The sequence below is a fragment of the Rasamsonia emersonii genome (genome assembly GCF_000968595.1).
Source record: "Rasamsonia emersonii CBS 393.64 chromosome Unknown ctg1118621760031, whole genome shotgun sequence".
NCBI lineage: Eukaryota > Fungi > Ascomycota > Eurotiomycetes > Eurotiales > Trichocomaceae > Rasamsonia > Rasamsonia emersonii.
Genome location: NW_013563256.1, coordinates 1 through 18,818, shown reverse-complemented (window position 1 = coordinate 18,818; position 18,818 = coordinate 1). Strand labels below are relative to the sequence as shown.

At 45.9% G+C, this 18,818-nt stretch overlaps 4 protein-coding genes across 4 annotated transcripts; 2 read left to right on the top strand and 2 right to left on the bottom strand.

The window, feature by feature from the left end:
* Positions 1-1,105: 1,105 nt before the first annotated feature.
* Positions 1,106-4,947, bottom strand: T310_2486 (Exportin KapK; the record flags this gene model as incomplete). The annotated part of the gene is made up of 10 exons (XM_013474578.1): positions 1,106-1,346; positions 1,400-1,571; positions 1,626-2,004; positions 2,087-2,316; positions 2,375-2,845; positions 2,895-3,666; positions 3,747-4,570; positions 4,650-4,722; positions 4,789-4,818; positions 4,882-4,947. 10 exons carry the CDS (start codon positions 4,945-4,947, stop codon positions 1,106-1,108), a joined length of 3,258 nt encoding a protein of 1,085 aa, XP_013330032.1.
* Positions 4,948-9,239: 4,292 nt separating this feature from the next.
* T310_2485 (Acetyltransferase) lies at positions 9,240-11,984 on the top strand (the record flags this gene model as incomplete). The annotated part of the gene is made up of 4 exons (XM_013474577.1): positions 9,240-10,140; positions 10,218-11,433; positions 11,806-11,855; positions 11,950-11,984. 4 exons carry the CDS (start codon positions 9,240-9,242, stop codon positions 11,982-11,984), a joined length of 2,202 nt encoding a protein of 733 aa, XP_013330031.1.
* A 201-nt stretch (positions 11,985-12,185) lies between these two features.
* Positions 12,186-15,516, bottom strand: T310_2484 (Delta-aminolevulinic acid dehydratase; the record flags this gene model as incomplete). Its single annotated transcript, XM_013474576.1, has 5 exons — positions 12,186-13,335; positions 13,814-13,922; positions 14,190-14,217; positions 14,424-14,698; positions 14,802-15,516. The coding sequence occupies 5 exons, from the start codon at positions 15,514-15,516 to the stop codon at positions 12,186-12,188; spliced, it is 2,277 nt and encodes a 758-aa protein (XP_013330030.1).
* Positions 15,517-15,889: 373 nt separating this feature from the next.
* T310_2483 (uncharacterized protein) lies at positions 15,890-18,219 on the top strand (the record flags this gene model as incomplete). The annotated part of the gene is made up of 10 exons (XM_013474575.1): positions 15,890-15,900; positions 16,049-16,080; positions 16,441-16,490; positions 16,643-16,788; positions 16,993-17,035; positions 17,095-17,175; positions 17,235-17,345; positions 17,649-17,667; positions 17,817-17,973; positions 18,033-18,219. 10 exons carry the CDS (start codon positions 15,890-15,892, stop codon positions 18,217-18,219), a joined length of 837 nt encoding a protein of 278 aa, XP_013330029.1.
* Positions 18,220-18,818: the final 599 nt, after the last annotated feature.

Sequence of the window (18,818 nt, the reverse complement as noted above, 5' to 3'; positions counted from 1 at the left end):
CTATCCTTTCATCATATTGGCTGTCAGTGTAGATATGGACTGCGTCGGCACCTAGGAGTCCTAGGTAGTGGTAGTGATCTCATCTGTGAATCAGCCGGTATCCGAGACAAAGGTGAATGAAGGTGACCATTCCCAGTAATCTCTAAATATGAAATAAGTGTATATATATGTGTATATGTACAGCACATAGTCATCACAATTGTTTGCAAGCTGTTGCATCAGGTATGTTTTTGCTAGATCACCACATAGTATTGTCAGGTCTATCATAGCTGTATTTATATATTACGGCACTTAAGTTCTATCGGAATGTCGCTCTTACCTACTGACTACTGGGATGTGCAATGGCACCAAACAGAAAAAAAAAAAGCTGAGCACCGGAGTCCTTACGGACTCGGTCCAGCTCCAGATCTAAATAACAAATAATGTGCTCTATTAATAACATGCTAGCTATAAAACTAGGTATAATATAAAAACATTTTTGTTTAAAAATATATAAACTATAGCCTTTATCTACTACCAATATTGCTATATCACGGCAAAAAGCGCAGTCATTTAATCGCAGGTCAAGAACAGTTCTGTTATCTTCGACTAACCTACTGAATAGTTCATGGCCATGGATCGATCAAAGTCTGCCTCATTTGCGACGACGATCTATTTCTCTCTGACTTGTTAACTTACATCGTCCTTTTTTAAATGGATATCGGGGCCGCAAATCCATTGCAAAGTAACTGTGCTGTTGGGCATGAACCGTCCACAAGAAACCAACGAGGGTATCTACAGACGTCCGTCATGTCGTTGGCAACCCCCTAGTAAACAACGGCTTCATTCCCTCCAATCCAGACCACCTTAAACCAGAATCGACGAGATTTTGAGTCGGCGACCGAGGCCACTTGGTGACCGACCAAAAAGTTGTATTTAGATGTCTTTGAGACGCATCCAAGACGAATTGCGTCACATGGTAGAGGAATCGACACCGATTTCAGAGTGCGTAGAAGGCCCAGCCATCCAGCAAGTCTGGATTCCCAGATAGCTTTGATGTCGTAAGAGGATCTGTCTCCTCGGATGGATTAGAAACTCTGAATTCGGCACGAAGTTCCCTTTCAAGTCATAAGTCGTCGTCCTGGTCCATCTCAGCCGGCTTGAGCAACCCTCCAACTCTCATTGCGCGGTCTCTCTCAGCAGCTTTGGCCTCTCTTAGAGCTTGCTCGCGTTCCTCTGCGTAAAGTTCAGTATTGTCACCCGCAAACTCCTTCAGAGAAATCAAGAAGTCACGAAGATGGGTTTTAAATTTGTTGAAATCATCATTGTAAGCAAAGAGACCTATCACGAACTGCTTGATTTGGATCCTAGATTGATTCAGCAGTATGTTCAGATAGAAGGACTCCCAACTATCACTTACTCTTGGAGGTTCTTGAAAGCATTCTGGAGAAGACTGGCGACATATTCTTGAAGGAATTCCTTATTAGAAGTCCCAGGGGGCGCTTGTTCCGGCGAGTAGATAGGGTCCTGAATTTTACCCGATTCTACAAAGTAGAACATGCGGGACAAGAGCATCGCCTGGGATTTGAAACCTAAAGGGATTTACATTAGTTTTGTGTGTTATATAACTGACGGATTGAACATACCGGCTTTGTGATCACTGTCAGTCAGCACAAAGAACACATCCTGAAGAATCGGAAGGTAGAATTGGCGGAAAAAGATGCTTGATGTCTGCGGATCGGTTTCGGCCATATTATTCATAAGCTCCAGGCACATGGTGAGCCCAGTGTTCTCCACCTCGCGGTTGTCATGCTTGCTGGCCCACATGCAGGAGTCGATCACAAATTTGAATTGATTCGCGTCGAGTTTCAACAATGCCGGGAAACAATACAGGTTGATCGCTTGGAGTAACTTGAAGAACTGAACGCGATGCTCCGGATATTCGTGAAAGTCTTTATTTATCATATCCAGTGTGCATTCGAAGACATTTTCCATGATAACAGGGATCTTATCATCCATCAAGTTCTGGGAAAAGTCAGCACCAATTCAACGTGAGATGCCCAGTATATCTGACCGAATAGCGCGACGTTCGGGGGGTCCAACGTACATGGAGCTTGTGGATGATAGTCGTCATAACATTTAACACTTCCGCCTCACGTGCATCTGGGACATTTCGATTGTAGTCCACCAATACAGCCTCAAGGAGTGGTGGGACCATGTTCGCGTTCACCATCTCCAAATCATCGGCTTTTTGCACATAGGTATCGATGAGTTTCAGGATCTCCTTCTTAATTGTCCGAAGCCCGCGAACTTTGGGGGTCTTTGTGGCAATGGTTCCTGTGCCAAGTCAGAATCAGGCGAGAGCTCTTCGAACAAGCGACTAAGGGCATCTCACCATCCCTCGCAACGGCGTCGGATATGAGTTGGCTCGAAGCACGATACATGTTGAGCATGTCGTGGTAGATTCGGCCAATTTGAGTGTAGAAATAGCTTCCAATTGAAGAGCAAGCCGCAACATTAGTCTTCATAATATTGCCGACAATTTTGATAGTCTCTGCATCCTGCAGAATCGAGGGATCCTGGTTGGCTTGGGCGATGATGGCATCCCATGCAGAGTTCGGTAATGACATCAGGTTCTCTATCAAACGATCTTGAAGTCCCTTTTGGCCTTGTGCTGATATCATGTAACCACATGCCTCGTAGAAAGTGTGCACCTGCTGCGGGGAAAGATCGCAGGTGATTTTCCGCAGGTTGCGAACTATTTCTTCGATGAAAGGTTCACTTTCCCCAGGCTGAAGAGCGACAAAGTGGCGTTTGCATTTATTTGCAATCTTGATGAAGGTATCGCAAGCCATGTCCTGGACGCCTAGCGGAGGTTAGCGCGTATGTTATCAGCAGCATTGTACTCGACAAACCTTCGTGCGTTTCATGCATAAATTCAAAAAGCTTGTTGACCACCGTCTTCAGAAATTTCCAGTGAGCTTTTAAAAACCGGGGGTACTGGCCGACAATGTACATGATGTTGCTTGCGACGACTGCTTTGTTGTCCTTTCCACGCTTCATTTCCGTAAGACCAAGGAGGTCCTTGATGACGGTGACAAGGAAACGCTTTTCTGTCTCCTCGTTCATAGCTCCCGATATAGATCCTATTGCCCAGCACAAAGTGTTGCAGTTGTGCCACGACCATTCGCTTCCGTCAACTTGCTTAGCGAGCTTCTCGGCCATGATGTTCTCAGTATCGACAACATCAAGGTGCGTAAGATAAACCAGGCACTCTCGGGTCGTTTTGTAAAGCTGAATGGTGTCACTTTCCTTGACAAACTCTCGAACAATCTCCCCCTCATCATTCTCGACTATAAGCACCTCTTCCGGTCGCACCATCTTCTCAATCATCACAGTTCGCAAACTGGACAGCACCTCTGCATACTTGTGTTTACGGAGGGGATAGTTGGCTAGAGTACTCGGATGAGGGGCACCTCCATTCGAGAGACCACCGACCCCCATGCCGACCAACGGGTTCATATCTGTAATCGGGAGCTGTTGCATCTCCTCATACAGTTCTTGCACGAGTTTCGTCCAGTATTCAAGGCAGATCTTGAATATCTCTCGGTCATCAATCTGGCTGATCCGGATGAGATAGAAGTGAGCATGCGTGAGATAGTCTTGATTGGGCAATCTCTCAATGAGCTGCATAATTAAGTCAGCCATCATAATTCACACGGGATTGCTGAAAGAGGGGGATGCCTGAAGTCAGTTCGGATACTTACATTAAGGTGGACGCTGAAGAAGTTGGTCAAGAAAAGGGCCAGATTGAGCACAAATTCTTGGTCTCTGGAATTGCTATTTGCGTAGGTTTGCTTCAAATCCATTGATAATGGAATGATTTTTGAGATTCTAGTCAACGTCTCTGTGAACATTTGAACCAGCTTCTCGTCATATGAGTATTGCTGCCCAATCTGCAGGCCACCGATCTCCGTGAGACATTTCAGGGTCACGTTGCGAAAATCCGGGACCTCGAGGAACCTGGTAATAAGGGTGTCGATGATCGGGGTTTCGAATATATATCCTAAAGGAATCCAGTTTAGAAACCGCAAAAGAGTCTCTAGGGTGGCCTTGATCAGACTGGGCGAGTTTGCCGTATTCAAAACCTCGGAGCAAAGCTGGAAGATGGACGAGAACTCTTGGGTCATCGTTGTTTTGAGGTTTTTGGCCTTGGTGGATGTCATTTGGTCTTGAGAATAATCAAAAACTTCCTCGGATAGCAACCGAAGGATAGCCATGTTGTTTTCGCAGATGGAAAGGCTGGTATGACAAGACGATATAATTTCGTTGATGAATGTAGGCCAGTTGTGGGGCCATTCTTGCTTCAGAATCGAGACGAGAACCAGATTCAACTTATTCAAGAAGGCCCGCTCGCTTTTGAGTTTTTCTTCAGACTTTGAGTGCTCGATGATAAGATTGACGACGAAGTTACGAATGCCTATGATATGGTCAGTCCGGTCAGAGGCAGGTGCAATAACGAACTGGATGTACCTTGACATTGGTCTCGTGGCAGAACCTTCCATCTTGTCATAATCACATCGTCCAGGACCTGCAGACCAAGATCTTCTGCAGATTAGTCGTGAACCAACCATATAACACATATTCTTCTCTCCCACAAGCAGACTTACATTTTGTTTGGGAATACGACGACTCTTGGAGAATGTTTCCAACCAGTAACCACGCGTCGGGATTTTGTTTGAACTATCACGAGCAATCAGTTAGAATACAATTGCAGTTTGCCGGCACCCTCATGGTCGCTCAACATACCTCAGTCAAAGTCTGCTGGGCTTGTTTTTGCTAAATTGTGGATATATCATCAGCATGTTGCGGTGTCTGCGGGGGTTTCTCGTATAAACTCACCACATCGCCTTTGCCCTCATAGAAGGCTCGGACTGTGTTGTCCAGTTCCTGGATGGAGACAGACATTCCGCACCAGTAGCTGGCGACGTCGCTTTGGCTGCTACTCAATCTTCAGAACCGTAAAGCCTCCTATGAAGTTGCTATCCACAGTATGTTATGGCGAAATAGGTGGTGGTGTCAAGAAAGACTGCGTCGAAAGATTGGAGGCGGGGCAGAAACCTTCAGAATCCTTGTGATAGGTAGTCAAATGCGATCCTTGGACAAACAATGAGACACTCCAGCTAAGACTCAAGAATAAAAAGGGACTAATTACTCCTCTTTGATGTTTTGGTGATTGGTTTGAGGCTCTTTTTGTGATCGCCCGCGCTGAAGAGGAAACGCCGCTTCTGTAAGATGATAGCCCGAATGCCTGGCGTATCCCGTGGGCGTGATGCATGTCGAAGGCGGCGGCGCTCGTCATGCTTAGTCAGCCATCTTTTCTGCGCATTGAGATTCTCCGAACACAACATGGTGGGTCCATAATGCTTAGGAGGTCCTCTTTCTGCTTTTCAACATCAGTTCTTGATGTAATTTGGCCAAAATCGGCCGATTTTTTCCAAATTCCTTGTTTTCCGTCGTCAGATTTCAACATGGGTTTTAAAATCAACTGGAATGTATACACCTCTTACTGTAGCCAGACATCGAATGAATCTTGCTTTCATATTTTCCCGCACCCCTGGCATGAGTGGATAGGCTCAACAGCTGATATTTGACTAACAAGAACCGTCCTTTGATCTCTTTTTCCCATCCCGAATTTCGGTCTCGACGATTTGTGCATTATTGGCTTCAAATGGCCTGTGTTTGTCGCACTATGCATTCCTGATCTATGGCAATATAATAATTAAAATATTTGACAACCAGTGATGGAATCATATATACTTCCATCTACGCTCCGTGAAGACTATGCAAATCCATGACCAAGAGAAGGCCACCTCGTAGCTCGCGATATTTGGAGAATTTGCGCTGCAAATTTAAAACCATATGGGTGCCGATGTTGTGGCAGTTTTCTCCATCGTTGCAGAATGAGTGCAATCTTCAGATGCGCAGGAGTCTTCCTGCAAAATGTCTTTGGAGGAATTTTTTTTTAGGAATAGCGACCTTTATCTTTGTGAAGGCAAGAGACTGAAGCTGAATAAGCGAGATCATCCAGGGAGGATAAATTAGAGGTGATCGTCGTTTGTTGTATAACTATTTGCTTCCTTGCTCCCTCCCACTCCTACTGCTTGTTGCTGAAGATCCAAATTAACTGTTGGGAAAGTCCTGACTAGTGTTCAAAAGCACTGAACAAGGTCACCACTATCTAGCAAAGCTGGCAAGTGTTCGGTAAACTCAAGACGCATTGTTGGAGCATGGGGTATAAAGATAACAATAAAAGCAATCAGTCTTTCCTTGCTATGCAATATACTAGGTGCAACCGCCAGCTAAGCGTCGAAGCCCTGTTACAAACAATGATCCACGAAAGAAATTGTCAATTTGAGAAACAGGCTGCTTCCATACTGATCAGCTTAGGCAGACTAAAATATATTTTAGATTCAATGTTTTACAGAGGCTTCAGCGGCTTTCCGGCCAATGAATTTGCAAAGACAATGTTTCAGAAGTTGAATGCTAGAACCAGTTCTTTTCTTCAGCATCGACAACCACGGAACCCGTTGACCATAATAGGGAATCCGGAAGAAAACCTAATACTTCTGGGCATTACAATAATCTGACAGTACACCAATATCAGATTTCCCCTACGTTCATCATACTTTGTGAGGCAACAGATCTGAAACCCTATGTCGATAAAAGAAAGGATATCCAGCAAGTTATCCGTCACTTTATGTTGAATCTCGGGAACTGGACCAATGGTGGGCAGCAAGGATATATTGGCGTACCTTACCTCGATATCAAATACCATCGAGGAAACCGTTTGACCAATGAGAAATGTTAATGCTACCTACCTGCTTGTCTTCAGGGAATAAAACTGTACTCATTCTCATGGATAATAATAATATAAAGAATGATTACTAATCATTATTGTAGTATTTGGTATGGAGTGATATTAGAGATACGATGACCTGCACAACTCTTACCAGTAATTAGGTGTTGCCAACAATCCTACACATGGGGTAATATTTTGAATCATCATGCCTGCAGACAGAAACAAGCCAGGTATTTTTTTTCTTTGAATGTTTTTTAAATCCAGCAGTTCCCCAAGTTTCCCATATCCATCACAGCATGACCTAAATAAATGTGTTAACCTTGGGAAAACTCTGTCACCCTAAATGTGGTAACCATGGTATTACTATGTACTCCGTATTTTGGGTGGTATTAAATTAGCACAGGTATTTTAGTTGCAAACCTCTTTGGTGGTACACTGTAGTAACAGGTAGGTAGTAGTAGTAGATATTACTCCAGGGCAGTATGCAATCAAGTGTAAGCACACCCATAGGCGTCTCAAGTAAACGCCCACACTGACCTGGGATGCGGCAGAAACGCCACTCTGGCTAACAGATGGTAGACGCACCAATAATGAGAGGCAGTTGTGGAGCACAATGGGCAAGACTGCAGCTTGCTGTGCACACACGGGGCAGCACCCCCTGCCTGCTATTCTCGTGCAGCGGCCGGCGGCCAGAGGGCTCTGGGTGCGTCCCTATCTAACCGCGCCAGCTGCTCCCAGCCGGCGCCAATGGCGAATAATTTGACGAGGAGGCTGCCCGCTCCCCACCTGGTGTTGGTCGAGGAGGGTGAGCGCTCAGCGAGTAAGCGAGAAGAAGTCGAGCAGGGACAGCCGCCGCCGCCGGGAATGTTGGAACTTAGGCGGATAATGCGGCGAGCATGGGGAGAAGATGGAGCAGCGACAAACCATCTGTGTTGAGCAACCACGCCTTTCCATCTCTCCTGCTTGAGCGTTTCATGCAACGTTGGCGTTGGGATTGCGTTTCTTTTTTTTTTGCCACACGAATCCTCCTCCCTCCTCTTCTTCCTCCGCCTCCTCCTCCTCCGTGCCGCTTCGGCTGCCTTCTGCAGATGCCGCTCAGCCGCGCGGCCCCGGTTACAGGTCCGGCTGGGGTCATGGATTCTAGGTCGCCTGGACTACCCAGGTAGGTAGGCACTGGGCAGCGTTCCAGAGCATACCCGCGGCTTCTGACATGCTGTGCCAAAGTTAAACTCTATAGCGTCGAGGAGACAGCATTTCTCTCTTATCCCAATTGTCTCAGACTTTCGCGCCCAGCCAACCAGGCAGCCGCACTTCCGGTCCTGGACGGTGCCGCACAGCCAACCAGCACCGCGCGATGTCGGGCTTCTGTCGCTGCCGCTGCCGATCGCGCGCCAACGTGAGCCAGCTGGCACCCGCAGCGCTGCAGCGCGCCCTTTACGCCCGCCCATTGCCCACGGCCTGCTGCTTTGGGGCCTGGCTGCCCTGTTACCCGACCCTCTCCCGCGCTTGCCCAGCGCTGCCAGTTCGTCTCTTCCCCTCCTTGTGGGTGTTTCTGGACCGTTACCGTGATTATCAGCAGTAGGCTAGTGGCATTATTATGATCCTGCTTGCCCCCCTCCCCGGTCTTCTCCAGACATTGGTAACTATCACCCTCCTTCCGTGCTCTGGCTCTGTCACCAGGACGATCTTTTACAGCAGCATCTCCCTCCTCTTTCCTTTTCTCTAAGCGGCAGGTTATTGCGACCCCAGGAAATACGTCCATACTGTTCTTGTCTGCGCTGCCACTGTTCCACCACTGTTGATACTTTCACTAATCCTGTGCCGGCTCGGTCACCTCAGCGCAGTCCGGAGACTGCTGACCGGATTATAACTGAGAAGCAACCCTTTTTAGTTATATGTTCTTGCAAAACTTACTATACTTCACTTCGGACGGACCGGGCTTCAACCTACCAAGATTCGAGTGGTAACCCCGCTGCTTTCCCATATCATCGGCTTGAAAGACTGCTTGCATCAACAACAAAATTTGAGTTTTCGAATGGCTTTGGAGCTTTTCGTCGCCCCGCTCAGTGGCAGTCTGTCATTCTGTGACCCGAATTGTTAGTCATTTCGATCGATATCCTTACCTTGTGGGGTTTATAGCTACACAGTGAGCATTTCGACCTCGAAACACGGATTGTTCGACTGGTATCTACAATATCTTGGTTTTCACTGGCGGTAGTTGCCCCTGGACTTTTCACCTGCGGTATACGGGCAAAGTCAATTGGACTTTGCATCATTTTCTCCTGCATAACGACAACTAAGGAGTCGATGTGAGGGACGAGTACAGCGCTTGCATTGCGTGACCATCTTTTCCTCGACTCTTTTATTTGAGTGATTCGTCTCATCCACCAGTGCAACAATGGCCGCTGTTGCGCCGCCTACGTCAGTTGTCAATGGCAGTCATGACTCGGAGAGAGATCAACATACGGAACATAGCCCTTCCCGGTTTACGGCTGTCAACGGAAGAGATGCCGCCGTCACCACTGGGTCGGCGCCAACTTCTAACAGTGCACCCAATGGCAAAGATGACCGCCGTGAAGGAGTCGAAAATAGTTGGGGAACGAGCGGATACAGTGCCCCATCACGACAGGATGAGCGCCTGCGAGACAACGGAAATTCCGGTCAAGATCAGGAAGACGGAAATTCTCAACGGTCCTCGTCTCGAGCAGGTTCAGTTGGTGCGAACAGGAACAAACGTAAGAGGTCGGAATCTGTTGAACGGCAAATATCCCCTCAGAATTCATCTCAGGGTCGTAGCCTTCCAAGAAGTCCTGGTCTTCGGCTAGAAGAAAATGTTGATCCACAAATACAATCAACTGGCGCGAACGGATGTAACCCTCTTCATCCGAGCCCTGAGCCTCAAAACCCATCATCGGCGAGCCATCCTCGCATGGATGGCACAGAAGATCCCAGAGCCCCTACAACAAACGCTTCCTGGCAAGATTATGATTCACATTTGATTAGCCAGGCGCAAAAAGCGCAAAATCTCGATGCGTCCGATGCGCAACTTGCAGAGGTCCTACAACGCGAGGCACAAGGTACCGATTCCGATCAACAAAAAGTTTGGGGTGTGGTAAATCGATCGGCAGAGACGTCTGGGGAGGTGGATCCAAAGTCTCTTCCAACCTACTCCCAGGAAAAACCGCAGGCTGCTGTTCAAGTGGCCCCCAAGAGGAAGCGTGTTTTCAGTAATAGAACCAAGACCGGATGCATGACGTGTCGAAGGAGGAAGAAGAAATGTGATGAACAGCACCCTGCATGTAAGTTCAATCTATCTCATCACGACATTTCTTGCCGGCCTATGGAAGACGACAGGATCTCTAACCTGACGTGGCAGGTAACAATTGTATTCGTGGAGGTTTTCTCTGTGAAGGCTACTCATCACGAAGCACATGGCAAAAACCGTCGAATGCAAAAGGGCCGGTCCCTCTGCAGTCAAAAGAAGGTTACACTGATGCCAACAGTCACTATATCCAGGACATGAGTCCCCAGCACCATGATAGACCCCCCGCAGCAACCCAGCAGCTTGAGGCGAGCAAGGTTAGACCAATTGTCGTTGAGGATGGTGACCGTTCGGCCCCCCAGTACATGACGAGTCCAACAGGTGTTGGATCTAATCGCGGATCTTGGTCTAAGCGAAGTTGGCCAGGTGCCAGTCACCCAGCCTACCTCTCGGAGCACATGACGAAGTCAGACTATCGCGAAGTACCACCGATCCACGAGCTGTCGCGGGAAGGGCAACCAAAGACTGATTACCAAGTTGTTCCTTCTATTCGTGAGCTTTCGCAGCATGGCGCACATCCCAAGCCTGGAATACCGATTTTCCAAGGCGGCGTAGATCAACGACCACCTCATCCAAGCAATGTGGATACCAACAGCCCACAGGCGCAGGCCAGAATGGCACTCAGTATTGAGCATCAATTGTCCACACGCCCAGGTCCGGGCGAGGAATCAGAAAGGGATAAAATGATCCGGGGAGAGCTCTATCGACCCTTTGATATGCAATTAGTCGAGGACAGAGATCGCTGTAAAGCAGCGCTGTGGAGGTTCAACAATGCGTGCAACCCTAATTCGGGAGTCAGTGCCAAGGAACAGAACCGTTTGCTTAAGGAGGTTCTGATACCTCCTGTCACAAACTCTCCTTCTGGTTCTCCATCCAATCGACCGGTGGGGTCAATTGGCCAAGGCGCGGTTGTTGAAGCACCTTTCAGGTGTCACTATGGTTATAACATCCATATTGGAGAAGATGTGATGATATCAGAAAACTGCTGTCTGGTTGACGACTGTCCTATTAATATTGGTGCTCACACCTGGATTGGGCCAAATGTCACCATACTGGGATCTATGGCCCACGCCAACATGCAAGAACGGAAAGGCTCACAGAGTCGTTATCAAGGTCGCCCGGTTACTATTGAGGAGGATTGTTACGTTGGAGCTAACTGTACGATTTATCCCGGTGTTCGTCTTCGGCGGGGTGCATATGTGGCTCCAGGTGAGGTAGTTAAGTCGGATATTGTTGCATATGGGTTCCAAGGACTCAAGCCCAGCTACATGTAATTTGCTGATGCAAAGCATGTGGTGAGCTATTGTGGCAGATGCGCTTTTATTTATTTATATTATCTTTTTTTGTAGAATCTGGAAGGTCGTATTCCCATTGTACTGCTCATATGCAATACATCAATTGCTCGTGGTTCCTTTACTAGGATGAAGTCGCAGTTTTAATAAGTATTTAACTGTTGCCGGATTTACCATAAGGAATTGATAGCCTAACCTAGATACTCCGTACAGCAACACTCACGATGTTGCTCTATCGGCACGTTCTCCCATGATAAGTACAGTGTGTAGAGAACGGTTTTTAGCAGTCCGACCATAAGGATTGAAGCTGCTAAAAAAAAAAGGGTTGTTTATAAAGAAACTAGTCGTAGATCACCTCAAAGGGCAGCTCAACAAGATGTGTCGCATTTCCAACCGGATCGTATGTATGTATAGTATGTATGAACAGGATATCCAGTCGGGTATTATTTGACACGGAAACACTAAAATATACATACTGGAACTGACAACCACAGATAAACATCAGGAAAGCATGCTTATCACCAACTAGGGAAAGCAAACTGTCTCCAAGCTTTTATCAGTCCTACTCATCAGTTACAAAGTGCAAGGGGAAATACATAATAAATTCGCCCCCCCCCTTTCATAACAAAGTATGAAAAGCAAGGGGAAAAAGGCCACCATAATTCAAAGACCATAAGCATGGCCGCCTAGGGAAATCGAGGCGTTCATATTTGATGGTTGATGCCGCTTGTTAATGACGCAGCCAATCCAAAAACTCCGGGACAAAGTAGCTCACCACAATCCTGGCACCAGCCCTCAAGATGCCTTCGGTACTCTCAAAAGCCATTGTCTTCAAATCAAACACACCAGCTTTGGCGCCAGCATGAATCATAGCATATTCTCCACTCACTTGATAGGCTGCAATTGGCATATCTTTTGCCAACTCCTTTGCATCACTGATGATGTCCAAGTAGCTGCTTGCTGGTTTGACCATGATAATATCGGCTCCCTCGGCTATATCACGTTGGATAGCACGACGAGCAAGTCCACGGCCCCCTGGAGGCAGTTGATAGCATTTGCGATCTCCAAAAGAAGGCGAAGAGCCGGCAGCATCACGGAAAGGTCCGTACAAGCAACCACTGAACTTCGCGCTATAGGACATCAGCAGAACTTTATGCGCGATACCGGCCTCGATCAACTTGAGTTTTATAGCTCGAACCCTGCCATCATTCATGTCTGACGGCGCGACGCAATGTGCACCAGCAAGAGCATACGCCAATGCCACATCAGAGATACGATCCACTGATTGAGCATTATTGAGGGTTCCATCATCCCGCAGAATACCACAGTGACCGTGAGACGTATATTCACACAGGCATACATCCGCCACAATATAGAGCTCCGGAAACTGGGATCGTAGGAGTCGAATAGCTTGAATGACTGGACCGGCTGGGTCGTCAGCCGCAGTTCCGAGAGGGTCCTTCGCAGCCGGATCCAGAAGCACGCCAAAGAGGATTACAGAGCGCAAACCCTTGCGCACAAGCGGGGTAAGAAAAGGAACCAAGCGATTCAATCCACGTCGATATTGGTTCGGCAGGGAAGGTATCGGTGTCTCTTCGTCAGGATTGTCGGTAATGAACAGGGGATAGATGAGCATTTCCTGGAACCGTAATGAGAGGCCGACCAGATATGTTAAGAATGTATTAAATATACTTGCCTTTGTCAGTTGCCGTTCGGCTTGCCATGATCTAGTCAGTGGGTGACTATAACCAGCATGCAATTGACTAGAAATATCTCCAGATATGCTGACACTAGTGGCTGTAGTACTGGGATAGGAGCGAGCAGTCACCTGTGAGCGAGCATGAGAGACTTGCGAACTGCGATCGTCTGGTTGGGCATCTCTGAACGCGATATCAGAGACTAGGGTGGAGAACGACATCGATGATGATTTCGATGAGATTCGATTGATAATAGACTTAGAGTACCAAACAGCCGTAGCTGCTGATCAAAGGACATTCAGTTAAAGCTTCCGCAAAATCACATGTAGGAATATATGCAGAAGGGCTGGGAACAGACCGGGTGCTTACAATGAAAGGAAGAGATTGCTCAAGCAAGGGTCCAAGGTAAGTGGTGCGGCACTACAATGCACAATGTAAACGCTGAATTTAGGAACTGGATATAGTAAAGAAAACTGCTGATGTCAAGTTGGAGTGATGTCAATATCAGCTCCTTGAAGATCACTGTTGTTCGCAATGGACCGATGGTACTGGAATGGGAGCCAAGGTTCAGCTGATGATAGTGACTATTATATGTAAATCCTAAGTGGCTCCCCTGCTCTATTGGGATGCCTCGCCAAGAGTCTTAGTCATCCATCCTTACAAAGTTACAATTTCCAAGTTCAACTGGAACCCGTACTCCGTATTCAAGAGTATCTGCCCGCATTCACCTACTTGTTCTTGTGCGTATGTAGGGCAACGATGAACATATGCTAAAGGAGTATTATTCATTGCCGCATTCCCTCCTTATAATTTGTAAATATAATTCTGTAGACCACGAAATCCAAAATTGACAATATAATTAGGTAAGGAACTCTCTTTTTCTGCAAAAATCCTTAATGTCATGTTCAGGCATAATTGGGATTTAGAATCCACACTAATCAGCACTGATATCTAGGTCCAATTGTCACCATCATAGTCTATATACTTGGTGAATTTTCTTCCTGTAACTGTACATCATAACTTCCCAGGACACGTACTTGCTGCCAGAAAGATAGTTAAGTTTATCTATAAATAACACAGTATAGTAATGTGACACTTTATAATGGTGTAAGCTTGGCCTAAGTCATATATTGGTGTAGAGCAAGCCATGCGTTGCCCTCTATATTCCATAGTATCAATGACAATATCCCCACAGGTAGTCGATGTCCACAGCTCTCGTCTAAATTGAATTTGACCACTCAAAGCTGTACATCATTATTCAAAAGTCTCACCTCTTCCCCTGGCTTAAATGGAGGAAGGCCGATATAGGGACATCCGTCACAACGGAAGGCATCGCCCAAAGCACAATTTCCACAACTGCCCACCTTTCCCTGAACAGTAAAATCGACTTCTGCGAGATCACCACGCCCAAGTTTCATGTCACTTAGTGTTTTGTCTGCATTTGCACGCGTTGTTGCATCTTCCGCCTGAAGTTTCTGTGCTAAGCCGCAGGTGCAATCTTTGCAAGCCCGGCGGCGCTTTCCTGCCTTAGGACGGCACTCTGGTGCTACACGGAGAATAGTTAGTTGCAAGAAATAATGCAAGATAATAACAGGAAAAGATCCAGATGACAACGTTGAGGATTTCGGCAGGGGCATATTTTGACATACGTTGAATAATTGGCTGACCAATATCAGCTTGACTGAGTAGGTTGTCCTCGTCAATTAATTCGTCAGAAGACTCGCCATGACTGGTGGACCCAGAGCCTTCAAACGTATCTGTGAAATCGACGAATCCAACACCAGCCGGTCGAGTCTGAATACCATCATTGGAGTGAACATTATCTTGTGCCGAGTCGCGCTTTACACCGTTATCTGGCAACGCTGAAGCGCTATTTTTCTTCTTGCTTGATAGTCGCAAGGGTATTGAATGTTGTCCACCATAGTCCGGCTTAACAAATCCATTGGCACCATCTTTCACTAGCCCCGCAAGAATAAATTCCGTCTGCTGCAGATTATGGTCGGCTCCGAAAAGACCGTCTTGACTCTGTAAGCGGCCATTAGGTTTAAGAGCGTTGACAATATGAGTGATAACAAGACGATTCATAAGTTGAGTGCTTTCGTTGTATGAGCCATCGGCATCAGTGAGGATAAGGATCGTGTCATAGGCTGAGGCAGGCAGCGTTACAAGACCAGCAGCTAGACGGTCGAGCATTTGCAGGTCTGTCGAGTCCCGCTCGTGGAACTGAAGGACAGCATTGAGCTTTTCAGGGTGTGATGATAAGGAAGGAGGCGAGAGAAGAAGGGTGGACTTTTTCATGTATTTGGACGGCATGCTTTGGATTTGAAAGTCTAAATTGTCATCAAGTGTGACAGATGGCGACATGGTTGGCAGCAGATCGAGCTGTCAATGCGGCAGAGGCCACCTAAATCCGGTGAAGATCCTCCAAGGAATGACTTCTAAGAATGTAATAGGTGCAGCAACAAAACAGGAATATCAATAGTCACAGGGTATATGTTGCGATTTGTTATGGAACAAGTAATGACTTTGGAGACTCGGAGAGGAGGATGATTAAGAGAAGGGGGAAAGGTTTTAGAAGTGGGATGAAGGCAAAAGGCCGTTATCGGACTATCGGATTGATAAGCAATTTAAAGCGGCAACAGCATTGAGACAACCACAACCATATATTGAATGTTCACTATATATGCGGCAATGTATGCAAAATCCAGAAATCTGCTATATCTGTGAATAATACATCATGATTATACTGTAATAATGGTAACTGATAATATTAAGATTATTGTGTGGTCATATTACAGACTTGCAAGTCAGTTGACTTGGTTGCTGCAGGGTTACAGGCTATTAGGACTTATGCTCCTTGGACATATATAATTGGGTACTCCTACTAGAAGTTTAGCCATCAAGCACAAACCACTCAGACCCTGTTCAGTATGTGTAATAATTGGAACACATTGATGGATCCCTGACCATTTACTTCTACTGACATTATAAAACAGGACTTTCATAACTACATAACCCAAAGTCCGTTGTTCATTGTGTACATACACATACATATGGTGACTTTGACCAGTATTGATCCTTCTTTTTCATGAACAGAGAGGATAATTAACTTTGCACTCATAATAACAGTGTGTGTCTGTAAGACATACTAAATATCCAAATTTTAGCTTTTTGGGTGTCATTTATTTTCTACAGATGCCACGAGATGAGATCGAGCTGGGGGTTGAGCACTCGGACTCGCAAGTCTTAGCTCATGAGCCCGAGCTGAGTCTTTGACTGGACTTGCAGCAAGCCTAGGACTCATTTCCAAGGATCTGCCTTCTATGACAGGTCTGGGCGTATGTAAATTGAGACTGGGAGTCTAATTAACACAGACTGCAACAGAATTGGCACACTTTTCAGAGATCCATGAGAGCCATGCCTTGAATGGGGACAAAACCCATCTAACCTATCTGCTTATGCAACATAGCAGAGATATACACATATTTAGAGAAGCAGTGACAGTGCCAATGTTCATGGTTCAGATTCAGGACTACATGATGAAGACACAGGCCAGAAGGCTAGACCTGATCTGGGTCTTTGGTTTTTTTTCTTTTTTTTCTTTTTTTTGGGTTACTTTACATCATGGAGAGCCCAGTAAGAGCTTACATTACATAAACATTACTCCATCTACTCCGTGGGATGTAATTTTCACCTAGAAAAAGATCATATTGTTAGAGTCAAATTGATATTGACAAGATGGCTAGGTAGAATGCTATATTATTAATATATAATATATGAGCCCCTCAGTTCTCCATGATGTCTATTTACTATGCCTACCTGGTGCTGCCATGCTTATAGACATCCACTGTCGCCCATGTGTAACAGTACATACAGTGCAAAAGTATGTTTGGTGGTTATGTAATCTGTACACTAGAGGCATGTGCCCTTGGGCCTTGACAGATTAGTGGATCAAACTCTAGTCTGAAATCGGAATGGATTGAAGGTCTGGCCACTTACAGATTCCCATTGCCCCAGGTTTTGGTGTGTAATTTCCTGGGGTAACATCAATGATGGTATGAGGTCACGAGTGCAGCTCCTAGCTGGACAATGGCAGTCCGGTGATAATTTATATTATCACTCTTTTCTCACCTCCTTCTACTAAATCAACTTGTCACATTGCAAACAAAAACCTACTATCTACAAGCACAAAGGTAAGTCAAAATATTATGTCATTGCCCTGATATTTGTCCTAATATCTATCTCCACTGGAAACTATACTGTGGTTAGGTGATTTTGTATCAATCCACTCAATTTCACTTTGGCTTTATTTACATATTATCCTGATTACATCCTTCATTGTGTCAACATACTATTTAATATCTCTACTCTTTTTCATTTTCTATGTTAATAGTCATACAGTCAACCCAGTAAAGGGCATTAATTGTTCCTGACATTTGTCTGACAGGACTGCCATTACAACTTTTCTATCTACACAGCAAGGAATTCGCCTATAGTATCACTCAGAATTCACAAGTAAGTATTCCCCCCTGTCTTTCATTCTACCACTCTGTTATATAATATACCTTCCCTTTTTTGCAAATGCTTTGCCATGTTTGCAGATAACATTGGGGTTATTATTTATGTCATAGAACTCAACTGAGTATGCTTGGCTATTTTTACAGTGACTCGCTCACATAAACTGAATAACCGTGACCATGTTGCCATTTCAGATGGTACTTCGACACCTCATGAACATATCCCTCGGTATTTTGCAAAGTCCGGACCAGTCGATGCAGACCCTAGAAAAACAAAAAAGGATGGTGGCGGCAAGGGAAATTGGTGAACTCCAACCAGCTCTTGCCTCATAATAGCTCGGTGCTGACCATTAATATTTCTAGGGGTCGTTCAGGTGATGAGGTGCAAGATTATGAATATAATTTTACCAATGTTCGGCGTCACTCAAACAGTAGTGGTCAAGGACTGGCCGATTTCAAGACTAAGTTTGAGACCATAGAACCAGAACCTGTTTTTGAAGAGGAGCTTCATGGCTCATCTAGTGAGGAACATGTTACAGGTTCCCAGTGATGATGTATCCCCTGTCCAAGATTGGGAGTGTTGGTAGCAACACTATGAGAATTCGGGCTACTGCAACAAAGAATTGAATTTGAGGGACTCTGTAATAGGCTGCAATGGCTTCTGTATGCAAGCCTCCTATCAAGGGTTACACACAAGATGTCACAATTAAGGGAGGAAAGGAAAGAGCCTTTAGCTACAGGTTTGAGGAGGCTAATATAGGTAACATAATCGGACACCGAGCGGTCCAGGACACCGAGCGGTCCGGTCCCCCAACTCAACCACCTCAACTGCCTCTTATACCAACAATTTTGACCACAATGCTGCCCAAACATGATACTACTGATGTCTCTAGGGAGGGACGTTTACAATTAGCTCTTGATGCTTATAAAAAAGGCCTTTTTAGGTCGATTACTAAGGCAGCTTCAGCATATGATGTCCCTCCAACAACATTAAAGAGATGTGTCAAAGGGGTAACTGTGCATGCTGATATAGCTGCAAATTGCTGCAAGCTCAGCAATACTAAAGAATCTACACTTAAATTCTGGATCCTTGATATGAACCGACAAGGATTACCACCACATTTGGCAACTATATGACATCTGACCCAG